The 20,782-nt window shown below is 39.3% G+C and overlaps 3 protein-coding genes across 6 annotated transcripts; 2 read left to right on the top strand and 1 right to left on the bottom strand.

Moving 5' to 3' along the window:
- Position 1: 1 nt before the first annotated feature.
- On the bottom strand, positions 2 to 9,931 carry vdac3 (voltage-dependent anion channel 3). 2 transcript variants are annotated; one of them, XM_051423628.1, is made up of 10 exons: positions 9,804 to 9,928; positions 5,885 to 6,003; positions 4,304 to 4,375; positions 4,047 to 4,096; positions 2,828 to 2,980; positions 2,647 to 2,699; positions 2,285 to 2,512; positions 2,012 to 2,162; positions 1,167 to 1,224; positions 2 to 1,072 (listed from the first exon to the last, which is right to left on the bottom strand). In XM_051423628.1, exons 2-10 carry the CDS (start codon positions 5,997 to 5,999, stop codon positions 981 to 983), a joined length of 972 nt encoding a protein of 323 aa, XP_051279588.1. In that variant the 5' UTR covers positions 6,000 to 6,003; positions 9,804 to 9,928; the 3' UTR covers positions 2 to 980. The 2 variants fall into 2 exon arrangements, with proteins under 2 accessions (XP_051279588.1, XP_051279589.1); XM_051423629.1 differs by lacking the exon at positions 5,885 to 6,003 and having other exon boundaries at positions 9,804 to 9,931.
- Positions 9,932 to 10,844: 913 nt separating this feature from the next.
- enkd1 (enkurin domain containing 1) lies at positions 10,845 to 14,810 on the top strand. Of its 3 annotated transcripts, XM_051423041.1 has the most exons (9): positions 10,848 to 11,057; positions 11,371 to 11,489; positions 11,880 to 11,970; positions 12,601 to 12,825; positions 12,956 to 13,128; positions 13,215 to 13,370; positions 13,603 to 13,739; positions 13,925 to 14,061; positions 14,187 to 14,810. In XM_051423041.1, exons 3-9 carry the CDS (start codon positions 11,886 to 11,888, stop codon positions 14,345 to 14,347), a joined length of 1,074 nt encoding a protein of 357 aa, XP_051279001.1. In that variant the 5' UTR covers positions 10,848 to 11,057; positions 11,371 to 11,489; positions 11,880 to 11,885; the 3' UTR covers positions 14,348 to 14,810. The 3 variants fall into 3 exon arrangements, with proteins under 3 accessions (XP_051279002.1, XP_051279001.1, XP_051279000.1); XM_051423042.1 differs by lacking the exon at positions 11,371 to 11,489 and having other exon boundaries at positions 10,845 to 11,057; XM_051423040.1 differs by lacking the exon at positions 10,848 to 11,057 and having other exon boundaries at positions 11,122 to 11,489.
- Positions 14,811 to 14,895: 85 nt separating this feature from the next.
- On the top strand, positions 14,896 to 20,711 carry polb (polymerase (DNA directed), beta). The gene is made up of 14 exons (XM_051423043.1): positions 14,896 to 15,121; positions 15,427 to 15,484; positions 16,015 to 16,081; positions 16,812 to 16,886; positions 17,000 to 17,058; positions 17,658 to 17,707; positions 17,888 to 17,939; positions 18,076 to 18,130; positions 18,213 to 18,285; positions 18,373 to 18,443; positions 18,531 to 18,617; positions 18,760 to 18,827; positions 19,159 to 19,298; positions 19,439 to 20,711. The coding sequence occupies exons 1-14, from the start codon at positions 15,061 to 15,063 to the stop codon at positions 19,531 to 19,533; spliced, it is 1,011 nt and encodes a 336-aa protein (XP_051279003.1). The 5' UTR covers positions 14,896 to 15,060; the 3' UTR covers positions 19,534 to 20,711.
- Positions 20,712 to 20,782: the final 71 nt, after the last annotated feature.

Below are 20,782 nucleotides of genomic sequence, written 5' to 3'. Positions count from 1 at the left end.
GTGTTTTTCCATTCTTTATTCCATTAATTCAGTAAAATCAGGTTGAGGTCCTAACTGTTGACTAACTCTCCTATACAAAGCACAGCACAGATAAAGTGAAATGTAGTGGTAAAGGCTGAACAGGTATAGGACACAAAACAAGACAAGACAAAGAGGTGACAGAGTTCCAAATTGCCATCGGCCCTTTTACCAAACAGGACCTGAAAAATAGACATTTAGGCAACTGAAGGTTCACAGTTTTTAACTGTGTTATTGAGGTCAAATGGTGGAATCAAAGTCAGTCCACCCAGTCTGAGAAGGATCAGCCACTCTTTGTCTTTTCTGCTTAATTCTCTCCAGCTTTTATTGCATTTGTTTACAGTCACTGTACTTGTCAATAAAAAACGTCCATCTTGCCTTGAAAGCATGCAACAAAACCACAATATACCAAAACAAGCTTCCTCTAATAATCATATTAATGTCTAAAACCCAGAGTATGTCTGAACAAAAAATGATCTGACCACACAGTCAAAATAAGAAGGTGCTTCAAATCTTATTTCAGAAAGAATACAGATATGTCTGAGACACAAATGCTTTATTAAAGTGCACTTTGTCTGGTCAAACTGGTAATGAGTAGCACATTGTTTGGAGAACAGGGGTTTGCATGAATTCCCTGGTTGACAAGTCTGTTCTTTTGTTGTACTCTGATAATGTATGCTCAAAAGTTGGTTGTGGGACCTGTAAATAATGTCAAATTTAAAAAAATAACCAACATAAAAATATGTCTGATTCCTTTAAAATTACAGTACTGGAGGTCCTGGAGGCTGCTTGGGGTTTCAGGGTTAAGGCCAAAGAATGTGTGCATATGTGTGTAGGACTCAGAGGGAAGATGTGTTTACGTGTCACTGAGTGGACCTTTTGCTGTGTTTTCACATTTGGGTTCTTCAATCTTCTCCTGGGTTACTTTCCTCTCCTCTCGTCTGTCCTCCCAATGAATCTTTTTATGCCTCCAGCTCAAAACCCATGCCGACTTTGTGTCCACCGCCGTTCACGTTCTTCCCGTCAATCAGACCTGAGAGGGTGAGCTTCACTCCTGCAGGGAAGAGTGTCAGATTATGTATCATATAACCACGCCTATGCTGTTCGGATTGTTGTTATAGAAAACAGTAATAGGCAAATCAGCTAACCTGGCCGGAGGGTTTGTGTGTATCCAACTCCAACAAGGCAGGCGTTGTCAACTTTGGTCTGTGAGGAGAAACAAAACATTGTGGACAGGTGAGATAATCCTGTTTAAGAGAGTAGATTGATGGGAACTAGAATGCAGTTACATAATTCATATCATATACATGGATACATCAGGTCAACAACTGCAGAGGAGTTAAGACGACGGCTTGAAAAGTATGTCAGGTAGTTACGCACAGTGAATGTGGTTTTAGGGAGTCTCGCAGTGTTGCTCAAGGCAATGTTAGCCTGTTGGTCTGGTAGTCTATCTACCACTGTGGTCCAGACTGAAGTATCTCAACAAACATTGGACGGATGTCCATGATCTTTTGTACAAACATTAATGGTCCCCAAAGGATTAAGCCTTCTGAGTTTGGTGATCCTCTGACTTTTCCTTTAGTGCCACAAGCAGTTTGACATTTTTGGATGTTAGTGACAAAGCTTAACAAACTATCACCCTATTTGGTAAACACATTGATATCCCCCTCAGAATGAATTGGAATAACTTTGGTGATCCCCTGACTTTTTATTATTATTATTATATTATCAGGTCAAGATTTTCACTCTTTTTGTTTATGACTAAATACTTGCAAAACTAATGACATTTCTTTGTGTTTAGAGCTAATTAGCAAATGTTAACATGCTAACGTGGAACATTGTAAACAAATATACCTGTTAAACATTAGTATGATAGCATTGTCATTGTGTGCATTTATCTTAGATTACAGTCAATGTCACTGCTAATCCTAAATTTAACCATTTGAATCTGTCATTTTAGATGTGTCCATGATGTTTTGAAGTCAGTTCTTACAGACAGGGAGGCATCCTTATCCAGCTGGTATTTGGCTCCAATTCCAAAGCGTGTGTTGTTGCTGCCAGCTGTCCAGGCAAGGTGGACTGCTGTCTCCAAGTTGCCATTCACCTTTTGGTAAATGGAGCCACCGAACTCTGTGCCATCATTACTGAAATACAAAAACAAAACACAGAAAAGGGTAAAGACTAGCAGCCATGGATATTAGTATGAACCTCATCCAATGTACCATTTCTAATTGATGCCCCTCTTTACTAAGATACAGTAACTCACACGCTGGTGTGAAGCTGGAAGTCACCAGCCTTGTATCCAAGGGCAAAGTTGTTCTGGGTCAGTTTAGATTTGGCAGTGTCAAAAGCCAACTGGTAGCCTGCCAGCCAGCCCTCGTAGCCCAGCACAGCAGCTGCATGGACGGTGGGACCAGCCATGTCGAAGTCCAGATCGCAGCCCACATTGACAAAGTCACGCTTGTAGCCGGTCTTCAGCTTAGCACTCTTCTTGCTGCAGAAGGAATAACAAAGAAAGAGGGATAGTCATCTAGAACGTGGTGCTGCATATTTTATATGTTTATATCTGTATTGGTTAATTTATTGAAGACATTGAAAACTACTAAGCATGAACAGGAGTGCTCTTACCCGGTGTTGGGCACAAACGACGTGTCCAGACTAAGCTTCAGGCCCTTAGCCAGCTACAGACAGACACACAGACAAGGAGACACAGGCGATGAGCTAATACTCTTATCTGAAAGTGAATATATTGTATATTCTAAATAGCCTAGTAATTTAAATGACTACTATCTTGTTTGTTTGACTCTACCTGGTCCTCCATGGTGATTTCTGTGGTCAGAGTATTGTCTGTGTTCCATTTCTGGTTGAAGTTAAGGCCCAGCTCGTTCACTTTGTACTTGGTCTCCAGGTGGCCTCCTGACTTCCCTGTGTCTGTGTTGTTGGAGCCGGAGGTGGCAAACTCCTGCAGAACAAAAGAAGGATGGAGTGATGAAGGGGGAGATGGAAAATGAAGTGGGAAAGGGAAGCAGAAAGGTACATTGCCACATTAGAGACTACAGAAACTAGAGGAAGAAGGGATGAGAAAGCATACAGGGAAAAGAAAATAAGAAAAAACAAAGACGTGGGAAATAAGCATTGCTTCTCTGTGTTTCCTCTGCCACACAATCCCTCTCAAGTTTGTATGGCTGGTTAATTAAAAGAAGAACTACACCTTTAAGATGGAGAAATAAGGAAAACTGAAAATATAGGCAGGACTGTGAGGGAGAGGTTGGTTGTGAGTGTGTTTGAGGAATCAGTGCTACAGTCGCTGGAGCTGAGATAAAGGTGCCACTTAGACGAGCTACTGCTGTAAAAAAAAAAAACACTTGGCAGAAAGCCTGCACACATCATCTGCACACAAACACATAATGGGGTATCGCTGGCTTACCCTGCAGTGCACCTGTGTTTAATCATTACATACGCACACGCTCTCTCTTACCATCTGACAGGAACATCCAAAGAGGAAAGCAGAAAAAAAAGAGAAAAGAGAGAAAGTTAGGGAGAACCACACAGAGTTTACATGCGGAAATGTATCTGCTAAGTGGGAAAATGAAAAGCAGCACGACAGAAAGCGGAAACCTGTGAGTTTAGATGCAGAGGGAATATGTTTACAATGTTTTTTTCAATGAGGTTTGAGTTTTGTGGCATGAAGGAAACTCTCAATGCAAGTGCTCATTATGGTTTTACCATGGCAACAGGTTTACAGCAACAGACACACAGCTTGTCTGGAGCAAACTAAACACCCAGTGCCACTCTTTCCCCATCATGGCACAACATCTTGCTTGAGGAAAAAGAGTAAGGTGTAGACTGCAGACAGTGCTGACTCTGTAGGTTAGACCGGGGACATGTCAGACAGCAAACACACTCTGACATGAAATGCTGCGAGGCAATGAGTCAGCCATTTGATCCACACCACAGAGTGCTAAGAGAGAGGCCTGAACATGAAACTTAAAACACACAATGCTTACAGAGACAACAGTAGTACTTACAACACCACTCTGGGACTTTGTCTTAACGTCCAGCTTCAGAACTCCATAGCCTGGGGACACATTAGGACATTAGGGAAATTCACAGGAACAGAAGGTTGGAAAAATAACTCACATCGTTGCACAGCACGGCGTGGCTCTAAAACAGCTGCAGCAAAAATAAACTTGCATTTAAAGTGACAGAGCAAACAAAATGTTCTCTAATATTAAAAAAAAAGTAACATCATAGCAATAGTATACGTTAAGAGAATTTGAGTTACCATAGCCCTTGTTGAAGATGTCTTTGGCAGATTTGCCCAGATCTGCGTATGCAGGAGGGACAGCCATTGTGCCTGAGGAAACAGACATGCACATTAGGTTTTTACAATCTCTTCACAACAATAAAAGGGACATACAAGTACAAATCCACTGCATCAATCTGTCTAAATGCATAATTAAAGGGATACGCCAGCAATTGAATAATGTATTTTCATAAAGTTGGAGGTCTCACAATGGACAGATTTTAGGGAAATATCCAGATTTTTGAAGTCAGTAGCATGGGTTGTGATAAATAAATTTCCCTTAATGCAACTCCACAGAGTCATGGTGTCAATCCCTACCTACACCCACATCTTTTATACTCCTCTAACAACTTTTCTCTCAACCCTGTCACAGAATGTATTATTATAGTCAGTATACAAGTGTTATCACAGACTGAGTAGTACCCCCCATGAGGACTAAACTGAACTTATGAAAAATCAGTGGAGTGCCCCTTTAAATCCAAATGCTGGAACAAATGCTACAAACAAATACAAGCGGAATACCTCACATGGAGCTCTGCACTTTTGTGGAAGCTGAGCAATGCAACCTGCATGTGCATGAACACATGAAAAGAGCTGACCTCACACACGAAGCACTACAGATAGCATTTTCTACCAAAGATCTACTTGCAAACAACCAGACAGCATACATCAGTATAAATATTTGTCTCAGCTGGGAGACCCTTTGCCATCTAGAGGGGGCCTGTCCTCCCCCTCCATCTTCCATGTGACCCCTATTGATTGCCTGGCAGCAGTCCATTAGCAAGCAGCAGAGGATGTTAAACTAATGGGAGTGATTCTCTATGAGGAGGTACTAGAAATGTACAAGAGCAAATATTTTTAAAAGATCACACAGCCAGACAACAGAGACATTTTGCTGCAAGACTGTATTTCAACATGAATAACATTCCCAGTATGCTGTGCTTTTTTGTGGAGGAAAGGAGATATAATATGTATGATGTGTAAAGAAACACTATGCAAGCCAATGCAGCAGAGCTAACCTAAGCAGAAGCAGGTTTGGTTAGTCAGCAACTACCACTTCTGCACACCACTGCACTGCACCGGGCTTCAGACAGACATCAGGGTCCCCTGGGTTAGTGTGTGTGTGTGTGTGTGTGTGTGTGTGTGTGTGTGTGTGTGTGTGTGTGTGTGTGTGTGTGTGTGATGAAGACATTTTTGACAAGGTGACTTTGTAGGAACATTTAGAATATCCTGCATTGATTTATAACCTAAAGCTGGTTTATTTCTTTTACTACTGACCTTTCCTCTCTGAGCTCTTGTCCTGCTGCTCTCTTTACTATTAATCTCACCGATCACATCTTTTCTGCAGAGGGAGACTTTGCTTAGGGTAATGCAACCTGTATAAACTAATGAATCGATGATTGAACCAGTGCAGAAAATCTAAATGCTGTCACTGCAATCAAACACAGTGGAATATCCAAATCTGGCCTCAAGAGCTTAATGTCATTGCAGCCAAAGCTCAAGCCAGGGACCCTGATGATGCATCATCTGTCTCTGTCTCTATACCCCCCCCCCACTCACCATGTCCCTTAGGTGCGTGGTGCTGGCATGTCACACAGTGGTCTTTGTTCTCTGCCTGCTTGCCTTTTCCTGTCTTGTCCTGCTGCACCATACTCTCCACTCCTTTTTCTTCCATGACTCTTTAGAGGAGGGAATTACAAGGAGGGACAAGAGAAAACTTTGGCAAGTAGTCCTGCACTGTTTTGACAGCAACAGAGAACAATATGTGGGTTTGTCTGTGAATATTGTTATGTTTCTTTAACATTCAGTCAGGGCTCCTTTCTATGCATGGAAATGGCCAACTATTGCATCATATTGTACGGTATGTGCATAGGCCAGCAGATGATGAATGTGTGTACTTTGTGCGCAGCATTTGAACATGATAAGGTCTATGTACGGCCCTTGTGTGCCACTGAGAGATGGCATTTTTATCAGACAAAGCATACTGATTAGCTGCATTAAGGGTAAAAAATGATGATCTGACTTCTGTGCCACTGTGTTATACAAGAGCAGCACATCATACAGGTAAGCTTCTGCCCACAATTATTACATCAACAAGTTAAAGCTGCTGTGTAGCAGTAACTTGACACTTGACACAGGGTCATTCATCTCGCGCATGACACCTACAGGAAACATAAGCAGAGTCCTATATACTGTAATCTCTCTTGAATCTTCTGTGAAAACTTGGTTTCAAATCAGGAATATTTCTGTTTAAATAAAATATTTATGACTAAACAAGCAGCTGTCAGAACTGAAGTTGGGAATCATCCCTAGTTGTTTGTTGAACAGATTTTTTTTGGCCACTTGGGTGCAGCGGAAAAAAACAGGACATTGACATCACATCTTAAGTTGGTTGAAATGGTGAATTTATTAGCAAACAGTTGCTACTTTACACATCCAGCAGTCTGTGTGTTTCGGTTTCTGTCCACCTCATGGAGTCCAATACTCTCTTTTAGCTGTTTTGTTCTCTAGCACCTCCTGAAGGAAATATCTGTCTCTTTAGCTGCTAACTGCTGCACTATGTTCACCACCAGCTAGTCAATGTGTCTGTCTGCTGTTAGATGCTGGGCAGGTAGTGTACAGTGTGAACCAAAACAGTAAAGTTGTGGATCGGACAGCCACGCAATGAGCCGAAACTCACTATAAAGCTCCATAAATCTGAGGGAAGCTCTAGATTCAGGTGGTAAATCTCTGCATGTTCATTCCCTTTCACATTGTTTTCACATAGCAGCACCCTGACACTGTTTGACCTGAATGTAACAGAGCCTTAATTAGTACCACTGGTAACACCTGTGTTTACCCTACTATTTCTTGTCAAAATGGCTGCTGTGAAAGAAGTCGATTATCACAGACTGACAGTACTGGAAAGATAAACAAGCAACCCCAACAACGTTCGTCAGAGTGTGATTGAAATGTTGCTAAACTCTCATTGGTGCATGGAGGTATGTGACATCAGCATTTTCCAACAAAGCCCCACCCACTTCAAACCGAGAGAAAAACAAAGACAAAACCACAAAAACAGAAATCTCTCAAGTGAACTCTGCAGAACATTATGTGGTCTTGCAGGAACCCATCGCTTATTGTAAGGAATTCACTGAGAAAATACATTTTCGAGGTATTTAAGATCTCCGTCTTTATCACACAGAAACACCTGATCATGTCTGTCTCTGGCTGTCTCAGTGTTTCTCTAAGCAACTGTGTGCCAGCTGACCACGTGCAGTTTCTGGACTGTCTTTGTCATTTCACCCAACAGACACTCACTCCTTCTCGACTCCGTACCCCCACACCTCCTCCACTGCACAGTCCATTTTTGACCCTGTCCCTCCCAGCCTTCATCTCTCAGCCTCAACGGTCGGCTCTAAATATAGCTCAGGTGAACCTAACACTACAACACATGTGACTAGAGTTTCAACGTGTGTCCTCCTCCAGGTTCAGCCAGTTAAAACCCCTATAAATATGGATTTATTTGTCTGTATTGTACCTCTACGCTGTATTTATATACAAACATACTCTAGTTCACACTCACTAATACATTCATGAGCTGCAACCATATGACAGCCTTGACTGAGCTCAAAGGTCAAAATGACACCCATAAACAAAAGAGGTATGTGAAAGGAAAACAACAAGATGGTGGTTATGGTTGTCAACAATCAAAAACAGAACATTTTTAAAATACAGTTTTTTTAAAAACAGCACAAAGTCTGTATTTTTTTCACTTACCTATCTTACCATGTTGGTTTAACATTTTTTTGTATTATATTAGTTTTAATGCAATATTACTTCAGGTACAGATGTTAATATGTTATAAATACATCAGTGTAAATTGCCAGTGTTTTGGTTATAATAATTTTCAGTTGACTGATTCTGTTTGTCCTCTCACAGAGTTTGTAAGGCTACATAAACTGCTACTGCTCTGCAACTACCTGCAGTTATCTTTATTGAGGAACCTACTAGAGATTATTCAGTTAATATATCAAACTTAAGTGTTCATATCTGTTGATATAAATTGGAGAAAAGCCATTGAGTGCTTGTATTTGTAAAGTTGAAGCCAGTGTGTTTGATGTTTTTACCTAATTAATGTCTAATCAATCATGATAATTGGTATTGGGGTTTCATCTGTCTTACTATCTAAACAACTGATAATTTTGGCAAAAAATTTGACATTTATTTAATAATTTAACTTGAAGAATTGAGCAGGTTAATGATAACAGACCCCTTTGAACAGATACTGAACAAGAAAACTATAGAACTGTGTAAACAGGCAGTTATTCAACACTGGCCAAACCTTCAGATAAGGTGGAACCAAGTGTGTGTGTGTGTGTGTGTGTGTGTGTGTGTGTGTGTGTGTGTGTGTGTGTGTGTGTGTGTTTGTGTGTGTGTGTGTGTGTGTGTGTGTGTGTGTGTGTGTGTGTGTATAACGGGAGGAATCTGTGGGTATAAGATAAGGTCAAGTGTAGTCAAGTTACACTGAGACAATTTATAGTTTGAATGTAAAGTGCATGAGGTAGTGATATACTTGTTCCAATGTATGACCCTTTCAGTATGAGAGTCACATCCAGTGTGTTTCAAGGTGTACAATGACAACAGTTGGAGTCTGCTGTGTGTGTAATAACCTGTCTATCAATGGGACAAATAATGTTATTAATTAGGTTTTTTGTCTTAAAAATAAAATAAATTACCTACATTTTCTAATACCAGCAATTAACAGTTTAACAGGTTTTTATACAGGTTTCATTTTCACTCATTCATCTAAGATAGCCATGATTTTTAATTTACCTAATAAATACCCAGTGTGGGTCACTACCACTGTGTCTGAAGGGCGTGCGTAAAGGTGACAAACGATAGCGGTTCTACTTATGTAGCTTTCTCTTGGACCTTGTGCGTCTTCACAAACAGCCAGATAAGACAAGATTTATGGCATCACGTTGCCATGTCCCATTAATGGAGTATTTTAATTTGCCAGATGCGTCCACCTCTGGTTTCCATTGTTCGTGCGTCTGTAAAACGTCTGTTGTCTGCTGGGAGGTTTACCACAACTGCAGCTACCTTCTTATAAAACTAAAAGAATTATATATTTTCAGTGTTACATTTTGGATGTTATGGTAAAACATGCGAAAATACTTTACTACTTTACCCTGTCACCATCACATTTTGCAACCACATTTTGGTCAGAAAAAACTCCCTTTAAGGGAAATTCGTCTTCAGGCCGTTTCCAGATGAGTATTTTAGCGAACTAATGGTTTATAGAGGCCTGGACTGGCATTAAAACCTTGGCATACCCGCTGCGGCTGCTGCTGCACTCCCGCCCCTTTATGTGTGACTCATATCTCACTGACAGTCAAGCGACAATTGACAACAACTAAATCCTTATGCAGATAAACCTAAAAGAGGACAATAACTTTTTGAAAATAGCAATCCGCTATAGTTAGTTATTTCTTACCTTTATTTATGGGGCGGAGCGTGCAGAGTCTAACAACGCCTTTGGGTGCAACGGGACACAGTGAAGGAGACAGCAGAGACAGGCGGACTGGGCAGGCGCAAGTCAGACCTCCGGTCGAGGGCGGGGCCGTTGTGTAATTGACATTGAGCAAAAAAAAAACAACTTTATCAAACTGCAGAGACTGTTCGTAAATGTTTTACATATGTACTAAGTGTTCACATTGTGAACATTGACGCTGAGGAGATGTTTAGTGCTCAGTATGTGTAGTTTGGGTTGGACGATCTGTCCGATGATATCAGTCTAATGATCTTATGATAGGCTATTCATGGAAATTCATGTGTACTGTGAATTGTTCATTGTTCCTTTGATATATTTATTTACTATTTATTTATTTACACGCACCTAGATTTTGCACCCACTTGTGTGTACATTAAAGTTCTTTGTTTTATTTTTATTTTTTTACCTATTCTTGTTTGGCTTGTTCTCCTTGTTTTAGCTGTATGTCTATGTATATTTCTTTTGAGTCAAATTGCTTGTATATGTGTATACTTGGCCAATAAAGTTGATTATGATGAAGTAACTGAAAGTAACGTTTTATTGTGATGGACTATTCATGTCCAATATTTATCTATAAAATATTTTGATTATTATGCCTATTACCCTGAGGCAACGGACTCTACCTTTTCCAAAAATACATTGTCACTTGAAATACAGTTTATTTAGATTTGTGTACAATTTGGTAATTAAAAATGAGTTAATGGGACAGCTGCAACACAGAGCTTATTATATGCAGTGCAAACAAAATTGTATTATATATTTATATTATTATAGTCACTGCCACTGTGAAACAACAGTGAGAGGCACAACTGTGGAAATGCTGCATTTGTTTTGGTGTAATAAAACTCTTACACCACTCGGGGGCAATGACCTCTAGCATAATATCCCCTAGGACGAAAGGGTTTTTCGTGCCCTATACTATGCTTTCAGGCAGACCTTAATCTCAGAATGTATCCAGTGTATCTTTACCAGCATGCTCCAGCAATCAGATGGCTATGCTTTAATTCAGGTTAGGAATAGTTAAGAAGAGGGCCATTGTTGGGGGTTGGGTGTGACCGTCGTACTGAATTACGAGGGTTTTTTTTTTTTGGCAAACCTGAAAGGCCACACTCAGGGAACGTTAGGACATCACACCGGGATTACAGCAGAAATACACCTGCTAGAACTCAAAACTGCCCCAAAGGCAGAGGAAGAGGGGTAAGAGACTAACTACCAGTTGATTGGGTGTGAGTTATGTATTAGGCCTAGGCATTATTATTATTATTATTATTGATATAATTATCGCATTATTATTAGTGTACGTTAATTAACAAGAAGTAGTTCATGGCTAGTCTCCAAATGAATGCGGCACAATTTTAACCGACAATGCGAAGTAGCAGGCTATTTGTAGGCTGTTACTGGTGGTCTACCGCGGTGTCTGTGTCTTATTTCTCATTAAAACCCAACTGTTTGTAGGAAATGAGACACAGTGAGGTGATTTGGGTGAAATGTTTACTTCTGTCCGGTCTAGCTCTGTGAGCGGCTGCACCGTTACCATGGTGACGCATATGGAAACAAGTGTTGATACCTCGGCGTCATCGGTCTGCGTGAACGAAATCCTCCACTGATAAATAGGACAAGATATTAAAGGTAAACTCATTAACTCGATTAATTTATGCATCATAATCGGTTGCACTTGTTTGGTCCGCGTAAGCTTTTGCAGATATTTGTGTTTGTGTGGCGGCAGTACGTCGACAGAGCCCGTGGTGATAATCAGCTAACTAATAGCTAACTTTACAACAAGCTAATCAATAATATAGCGTTAGGTAAGGTTAGAAAGCAATGTAAAGCACAGCGGTGTTCATAGCTGTTCATTTTATCCAGGTTATTATAGATAGCCACTAATGGTCTGTACTGATCAACAGATACAGTTATTACAACACCAGCGGGCCTATTGAAATCGCTGGCTATATCTTGCTTGTTAAGTAACATTAATCAATTGTCTATTTTTTTATTTTTATTGTTGTTTCCAATTTACAGCTTCAGATGTGTGAAGGACCTTCATCAATATCTGGGCCAATCCCCCCAGATCCTTCTCTGTTTCCTCAGTACTACAAACGACCTGCTTCAGGTTAGATGCAGCCACAGGCCTCTGCTATATTAAAAGCCCCCTTTAAGAGAGTAAAGTGTGTTATTTTCTAGTGATTCTGGGTCCTAAACTTATTATCTATAAGCTTAAGTGGGATGTGTTGTTTTATTAGATTTCACACTACACAACTTGGAATTAGGGATATCGTGATATACCGATATTGATGATAATAGTGATATTTTAATAATACACATATGATAGTATTGTGTAAAATATTACATCACCTAAAGCGATTTGAGGTTCACACTACAACATAGTAGGTGCAGTTATGGCTGGTTGCCAGTGCAACAGACGAGTGTAATTTATTTGCCAAATAAGTGACAAAACACACAATAAAAGTTAAAGATTTCCCCCAATGTTTTGTCTGAATTGCAATAACATTGTTATCTTGAATTGTTTTGGCCATGATGATCATTTTGTGAAAGTTTGATATTGTGACAGCCAGCATTGTATATATTGGGAGTTCTTTTAATAAATGAGGGCCCAGATCCATCATATGTATTTTAGAGTAACATCTTGTCTTCATGTGTTTGAACATTTGGAGAGCTCATTGTTTTATGAACCAAACATTAGCCTCAAATGACATGTTTAGTTTTTTCTTTCCTTCTACAGCTCGTGGCCGTTTAGAGGGTAATCACGATGGGACATTGGTGCTCCTCTCAGGGCCACTCGCTCCAGATCCTGTGTTGTACCCTGGCTGCTACAGTGCTCGTACCCCAGAACATCGTCCCCGTATTAGCCCTAATGCCACCCATATTCTGGAGCGAGGACAGAGAGGGGTGGTAGGAGAACTACTCAAACTAGACGGCGTCTCTATCACTCCTGTTCCCAAACAGAGTAAGTGCAAATTAATTGTTTTGTCTTTAAGGATGGTCTATCTTCTCATTTATAGTTTTAATTTTGATTGAGCACCACAGCCATATATAAATATTAAAAAGTAATTTAAACAACATTTCTTGACCCTTAGAACAGCGGATACACGACTTTGGTAAAGAGAATGTGCGTCGGCTCAGGGAGATCCAGAGACGCTGCAAAGAGCACGAGGCTGAGAGAGCACAGTCTCGTCCGGTTCCAGTCAAAGCTCTTTGGACCTCCTCCAAATACCAGAACGTCCCATCCAGAGTGATGGTCCAGCTACAGGTAAGGGGCATGTCTGTGAAAGATGGAAGTCCTTGAATTATTAATATTTCCTCTGCATTACTCTTAATCCAGTCTCTTTCATGCAGGTTTCTAGTCCAACTGCAAAACCACAGTGTCAAAACTTTCTGAAGGCCCACTCTAATGGTGGATCTACTGCCCTTTCAAGACCCCACTCAAAAACCTCTCCTCGAGCTTTGCAACGAAGGACCTCCTGCAACTCTACACCGGATCAGAATTTGCAAGTGAGAATTGCCAATAAATGTTTAGTTATTGATACAATAAGAGGTATATTATATTGATTGAATTTAATATTTTTTTCAGTCAAAGAAGTTGACAAGACAGCTGTAAGGCTTGCAACTCTTATCTGTTTATTGAACAAATAAGATGCATATGCATTTTTCTCTCTGTTGGGTATCTGCAATGTTTCCTTTTTGTTTTAATTCCATACATTGTTATATGTGGATACGGTTACAGGTGCAAGGTGAGTCCATAGACTTCATAAAACACAATGCCCGGGCTGCAGCAAAAACTGTGCTGCGTCGGTCCCAATCCCTGACGAACCTCCAAGAAAAGCCAGTCCCCAGTGCAGTCAAGGGACAGGTGCCTCAGTAGTGAGTATTCTTATTCGATGTCTTACCTCCTTACCTTACAATCGCAATCAGTATCCTAATCAATTCAAAATTTGTGAGTTTAGTAAAAACATGCTACAGGTGTGTTTTGACATTTGTGACTCCCTTTTTACTGCTGTTGCTCATTCCTGCTCCTCGTTTTCATTGACACTTTAACACACACTCAGTCTTGCAGAAAGGAAGGAGCAGTGGCATAAAGAGGAGGAGGAGAGGAGGAGGAACGCACCTGATCCTACAGTCCCGGCTGGTCACACCCTGATGCGTGAGAGTGAGAGACAGGAGACACTCAAGTCCCTCAAAGAGAGTATGTGTCTGTTGTGTTTTGCCTCTGCCGTTACATGAATGATGGCAACATTATACCCTGAAGTACAACATCTAGTGAATATTTGTTTCACTAATTCTGTTGTTTTCTTCTGTTTTTTTCCTCAGCCCATCGCTCCCTGGTGACAGAGCTGCTGTCGCTGCCTCTCAAAGCTGACAGTCTAAGTGTTCGCTCACGTCGGGCTCATCTTGATTGTAGGCTTTCTGAAATCGAGGAGGCCATTAAAATATTCTCCAGGGAAAAAGTTTATCTAAAAGTAGACTCCTAACACATGAGGGAAAAAGTTGTAAGAGGAAGAGATAAAGCAGTAAATCCACTGCTTTATTGTGATTAATTTTCCTTTTGTAGTTGCATTACGTAACACAACACTGAACCTTGTATAATAGACGATTATTTTAATGTTAGGAGTGTTTTCTTTTTGTAACTTGAAAATTTTATATTTTATAATGAGTGATTATTATATAAGATCAGCAATCGAGGTTACTGATGATCAGTTACTTTAAGAACAACATACATGCTACTGAATAATATGCAGGTTTCTCTCTGAAGAAGAAATGAGCAGATGCACTGTAAAGGTAACAGCATAAACCAATAGCTCCATTAGGCTACCGTCTGTTGAGATGATTTGTTTTATTATTATGTAAAACTGGCTGGTTTGTAAGGATTTTTGTGAAGTCATATGTGTATTTTTAAATGATTGGATATTAAAAATTGCACAAAGTCGAAATGTTTCAGAGTGCCAGTGTCAAAGTAGTTTTATTTATTTGAAGATGAACTCATGTCAACACTTTGCGTACCTGTGACGTATTACGCACGCCCCCCCCCTCCACGTCGTTCAGTCATTCATTGTTCAGCTCGAGCTAGCTAAGGTGCTAGGTTAGCTTGTTAGCCAAGATTACAAAGAGGTCTCTCAACTTTCCATGCATGCATATAAGACTGTTTGAATTTGTGGCTGACATTTGAGAGTTTGTGAAGTCAACAATGAGCAAGAGGAAAGCGCCGCAGGAATCCCTGAATGAGGGAATAACAGACTTCCTTGTCGGTACGTGAAGACGGTTTAGCTTAGCTAACTGTAGCTAGCATAACAACTGGGTTCTGTTTATAGTTAAAATAATGTCTGAAGATAAAATATATGTAGTTTAATAAGTAGAAAGTATTCGTTTGAAAACGCATGCTATATGACTTTTTGCTTGGAACTAAATTCCGTGTTTCTCTGCTATGGTACTCATTGTATTTCCATTTAAATGCCCTCAGTTGAGTTATTGAGTTAGCAGCTCCATAAAACAGTAACAATAAACTACAGAAGTCTGAGGTGAATATAAAGCGATGTCCTCCTGTTGTTTCCAGAGTTGGCCAATTACGAGAAAAACGTCAACAGGGCAATACACAAGTACAATGCTTACAGGTAAGCTTTATGCTTCAGTAGTCGGTGTTGCTTTGTTTAAGGATGAGAATTTCTTTCTTGTCCACGAAACAACGAATGATAAGAGATGTAATGTTACTGAAGCAACATATATCGGATACATGGACAACATGCACTCAGTTGCCTCTTTATTTTGCGCAATTAGCTAAAGCCAATGCAGTCTGTGAAGGCCAGTGATCACTTTATATTGAAATGTTTAAAATATTTAGTAACTGTCTACCATCATTAACATAAATGTGGTGGACAACAACGCCTCTTATTATAATGCAACATAGTTAAAGAGCACTACAAACTACAGCCTCCAGAATGACTATACAGTTGAAATAACAGTGATAATAATGATAACCTACATGTAGGTTGGAGTTATTGCAAGGCTGTTGTCTTAGACTGCATTTATTTTAGCTAGGGGTACCAGATAAATTGGCAACTGAGTGTGTAATACATTTGATGTCATACACCTGAGTTATACTTTATATATCTTTTACAATTAATTTTGCTAATTCCCTGCCTAGGAAAGCAGCATCTACCATCTCCAAGTACCCTAACAAAATCAAAAATGGCGAAGAGGCCAAGAAACTGGTATGTGTGCACTGAACTTGGTTTTAAGGTCTTCAGTTGTTGCCTTTATTTAAAAAAAACACACACACATTTGTGAATTAGTGACACAGTATGTGACAATTTGAACTGGTGACAATTGTCCAGACACATTATTAAATTTTGTGTAGCAACTACAAAGTGAGACACAGCAATGCATTGTCCAGTCCTGTAATGAATCCCACCTTTGTAAAGGTTATGATAATAAAGAATAGTTAAATATAAACTGTCAGTATTGTTTAGTGTGTTTTTCAGTATCACGGTTTGATACTGTATGTGTATCATGTCACCCTTGTGCTTGAGGCTTGCACGTCCTTGAACGCATGGATACATCCATCAAACTCCTGATCAAGAATTGCTTTATTAAGAAAATTATTTTATGTTTATATACATGTAGTATGGTGGTCTAACTAATGATTGCTTTTTGATTCACTACGTCTTAGAGTCATATTTTGATATATCTCTCTGTATTGAGCTTAATCTGTACTGCTTTTAGACAGTTCATTTCAGTGCAATGGTGCCTGGAAACCAGAACTGACTCCATCATTATTTGTCCTCCCTACCACTAATGTGCTCATGTTAGTGTGGTTGTGTGCTGTGCGATGCCCTCTGCTGTAGCCTGAACATTTTTGTCAACAGCTACACTGTACATCTTACGTAACTGCTGCAGGCCGCACTATTCAGCACCCTCATGTTTGTTTTCACATCTCAACAGGATGGTGTTGGAGCTAAAATAGCAGAAAAGATTGATGAGTTCCTACAAACTGGGAAACTACGGAAACTGGAAAAGGTGAGTCTTGGTGTGTAGGAAGACATGATTGATGGCACATTGATGTATATGTGTTTAATAATAGCTTTATTGTAACACATTACAAAGACTGATGTGCTACTTTTATATTTTAGATTCGAAATGATGACACCAGCTCATCCATCAATTTCCTCACCAGAGTTACTGGAATTGGGTATGTCTTAAGTGTGTAGCATTACAACAATTTTAATATCACATCATTGCACTTGTAAGTCAACACACGAAACAGGGAAAACAAATAAGTCAAATGAATCGTTAAGATGTATCTGTTAAGAAAGAATGGAGTTCTTTTCGAATGATTGACCTGCTTCAAAGAAAACCTAGACAACTTCTTACTGATTAAATTATGACATTTATCTATAGCTAAATGTCTAAACACTAAATAAATAAAATTAGTAATAATTAATGTTATACAGTGAAGAAAAACAAACAGATGAGATGAGATAAACCTTAAGTTAATGGCAATAGTGGGATTATTAAAGCAAAAACATTAAGATGTTAAAGTACCGTTAGAGGAATTCACTTCTCCGTGAAGTTGGCTAAATGTTGAATAAAATATCTATGGCTACATACATGAAAAAAAATGTGTGTTTTAAAAATAGCAAGGCTTTGTGGTACCAAATTAACTCAAAAGAAACAACTGTTTTGTTTTTTATATGGACATTTACTGTGAAATGCATCACGACTTTAAGATGTATTTGTTCATGTAGATTGAACAAATAACTAACTGAATCTCTTGGATCTTGACTTTAGCCCTGCTGCCGCCAGGAAGTTTTTTGAAGAAGGGGTGAAGACATTAGACGGTTTGTTATGCAGCTGACTCACATTACGATTGTTCAAATATTTTGTTTAATCTCATTCTTCATATGTATGACTTTATATCTTATTTGATATACAATATATTGCATGTTCATTAAGACTGTGCACAGTGTACATTTAGCTTTGGTATTTATCCAAATGAGCAATTTCTCCTGTATTTTTAGATCTGAAGAAGATTGAGCACAAGCTAAACCATCATCAACAGATTGGACTCAAGTAAGTTTGTCTGAGTGCTCTTTGAATGTTTCTAAATGTGTAATTGAGCAGTATCAAAATAAACTCTTTGAATATCTTAAAGTCTTCATCTATTGATACATGAGCTGTGTTTAATGGATTATTTTCCTGCCTTCAGGTACTTTGAGGAATTTGAGAAAAGGATTCCACGAGCTGAAATGGAAAAGATGGAGGTGATGAAGCATTTACGTTTCTTTCTGTTATCTTCAAATCTGTTTTCCCTGTGTGTGTTCTTACATTGTGTTCTTTGTTTAGACTCTTATCCTCGGAGAGTTGGGGAAGATTGATACAGAATATATTGGAACAATCTGTGGCAGCTACAGGAGAGGTAAAACTTTCCCTTCAAGTGTATTACAGTTGGTGTTCAGTTCAGGTTAGGAGTTCAAACTTGTGAACACATGTTGATCATTTCCAGGTGCTGCATCGAGTGGTGATATTGATATTTTACTGACCCACCCCGACTATACCTCTGAGACTGCGAAACAGGTGAGACTCTTCTCCACTGTAGCTCACTTATCCTGTTATAAATTTAGTTTTTACCATTCATTTTGTTCCATTTATCTTCTTTTCCAGCCCAAGCTCCTCCATTCAGTGGTCGAACATTTGGAGTCCATTGGGTTTGTGACTGACACTCTGTCCAAAGGGGACACCAAGTTCATGGTGAGGCCTGGGCTTATTTCCTCTCATGTGCTCAGCTGTATGTGTCTGATGTTGTGGATGGTAACGCAGTTAGTACAGTAACTGTACCCAACCCATGAAGCGCATGACTGTGGTGACGGTGTGCTGAATCTTGTTTTTCTAGGGAGTCTGCCAGCTGCAGCAGAGTGATGAAGATGAGGAAGAGTACCTTCACAGGCGTATTGATATCAGGTGCCCCACTTTATATTGCTCCTTAACATTTACAGTTCTAGGCATTCAATGCATATTTATGCAATACACCCCGGACTGAGTCAGTGGGTTGAGATTCATTTTGATGCTTCTTCGTCACAACATATGACACACATTTATTGAGGGTATTAACTCTGTGATCTTCCAATTAAAACATTGCATCTGCCTAGTACAATACCAAACAGGCCTAGTTACATACAATTGGATTAACTGCGAAAACATTAAAGAAAAAACCTTCTGTTTTTCATTTTTTTGTTCTTCTAATCAGTCGTTTATTCCTGCTCTCTAACTATCTTGTCTCAATTCCCTCAAGGTTAATTCCCAAGGACCAGTACTACTGTGGAGTTCTGTATTTCACTGGAAGTGATATCTTCAACAAAAACATGAGGACTCATGCTCTGGAGAAGGGCTTCACTCTTAATGAGTACACCATTCGACCACTTGGAGTCACTGGTGAGTCTCTGTCAAATGTGACATATGAACTTGTTGAGCTATGTCCCAGCCCTGTGTGATTTCTGTCATCAGTCAGTAACCAGTGATTCATGCTTTTCAGCTCTTGATATAAGCTATTTTTCTCTGTCGATCTGCTGTAGGTGTGGCAGGAGAGCCTCTCATGGTGGATAGTGAGAGAGACATCTTTGAATACATCCATTACAAATACAGAGAGCCAAAGGACCGCAGCGAGTGAAGCAAAGGACGGCTTACAGTTACATCAGAAGCTACAGCTTTCCAGGAAACAGATCAGATCAGACACGTGTACAAATGTGTGTGTTAGTGTGTCGCTTTATATATCGTATACCAGTCAAATATGTCATTGAAAAAGAAAAACAACTGTGAAAGTCATTTTAATTATTTGTTTTGAAGACTTTTTCTATGTTAAGTTGAAATCATCCCCATTAATGAAATTTAAACCTAAACACACCCGTGCTCTGCACAACAAAATTGTTATTTTGTTTTTACCTTAAGTTTAGTTCACCATGGTCGTGTATCTTTGTGAAGACGTTTGGACAAGTTATCATATCATGCTCAACAGTAATTTATTTTTTAACCACACTTGTAAATGTAATATTTTATATACCAAAAAGGGATTATAACATGCCTTAGGAGGACCGGCTTCTGTTACAGTTGTTTGTTCGTCCATCATGAACAGTGAGAACCGCTATCATCAAGGCATTATGACAGTTTTGCCGTTTTAAACTTTGGCCAAGTTGTGCAAAGGTGTTTTTAGGTTTAGTTGTTTACACATGCAGACGACAGAAGTATCGCTACTCTATTTTAGTGTTTGTTTTTATCAGATTCACCATGGAAATCTAAGAGTGTAGAATTTCTCTTCCAATTTGGGCAAATGTATGAGTAAGATGTAATGATGCAAACATTATTTGTGGTTAATGGGCTCAGTTTCTGGTTCTGGACACTAATATGGGACAATGATAATTGGTTGAGACTAATTAGGATACACATTTACCTCCTCAGTTATTGATTGTGTGAATATGACTGTTACTCTGGTAGACTTGATGAATCTATAGTATGTGGTTGTGTGAAAATGATTATATGTGTGTGTTAGGTCAGGACATCATTGTATCTTCAGTGCTTTTCAGGAAGACTTTTTGAAAGCAGTAGCTCAAAGTAATAAAGTCAACCAGATAACAGAAATACTGTATTTTGGTGTTACATATTTTAATATTTGACACAACTTGAATATTAGGATTACAACTTTGATTCAATATATGGATGATTGCAAACATTTCAGAAAATATTTAAGGGAAACAGAAAACATGGGAAACAGTTGTGTTGTGTGGGGTTGTTAACCCCCAACTGTTGACTTTGAGCATGTATGAGTGAAATAAATGGGTTAACAATGATAAATTAGCAAATTGTATTTATTTCACTTTGTTTGCAAATGTGTTTTTTGTATAAAACATTTTCATGTTTTTTTG

This window comes from Dicentrarchus labrax, unplaced genomic scaffold, assembly GCF_905237075.1.
Source record: "Dicentrarchus labrax unplaced genomic scaffold, dlabrax2021, whole genome shotgun sequence".
In the NCBI taxonomy this organism is placed as follows: Eukaryota; Metazoa; Chordata; class Actinopteri; family Moronidae; genus Dicentrarchus; species Dicentrarchus labrax.
Note: the sequence above shows the minus strand (reverse complement) of the source record. Positions and strands in the feature narration are given on the sequence as shown.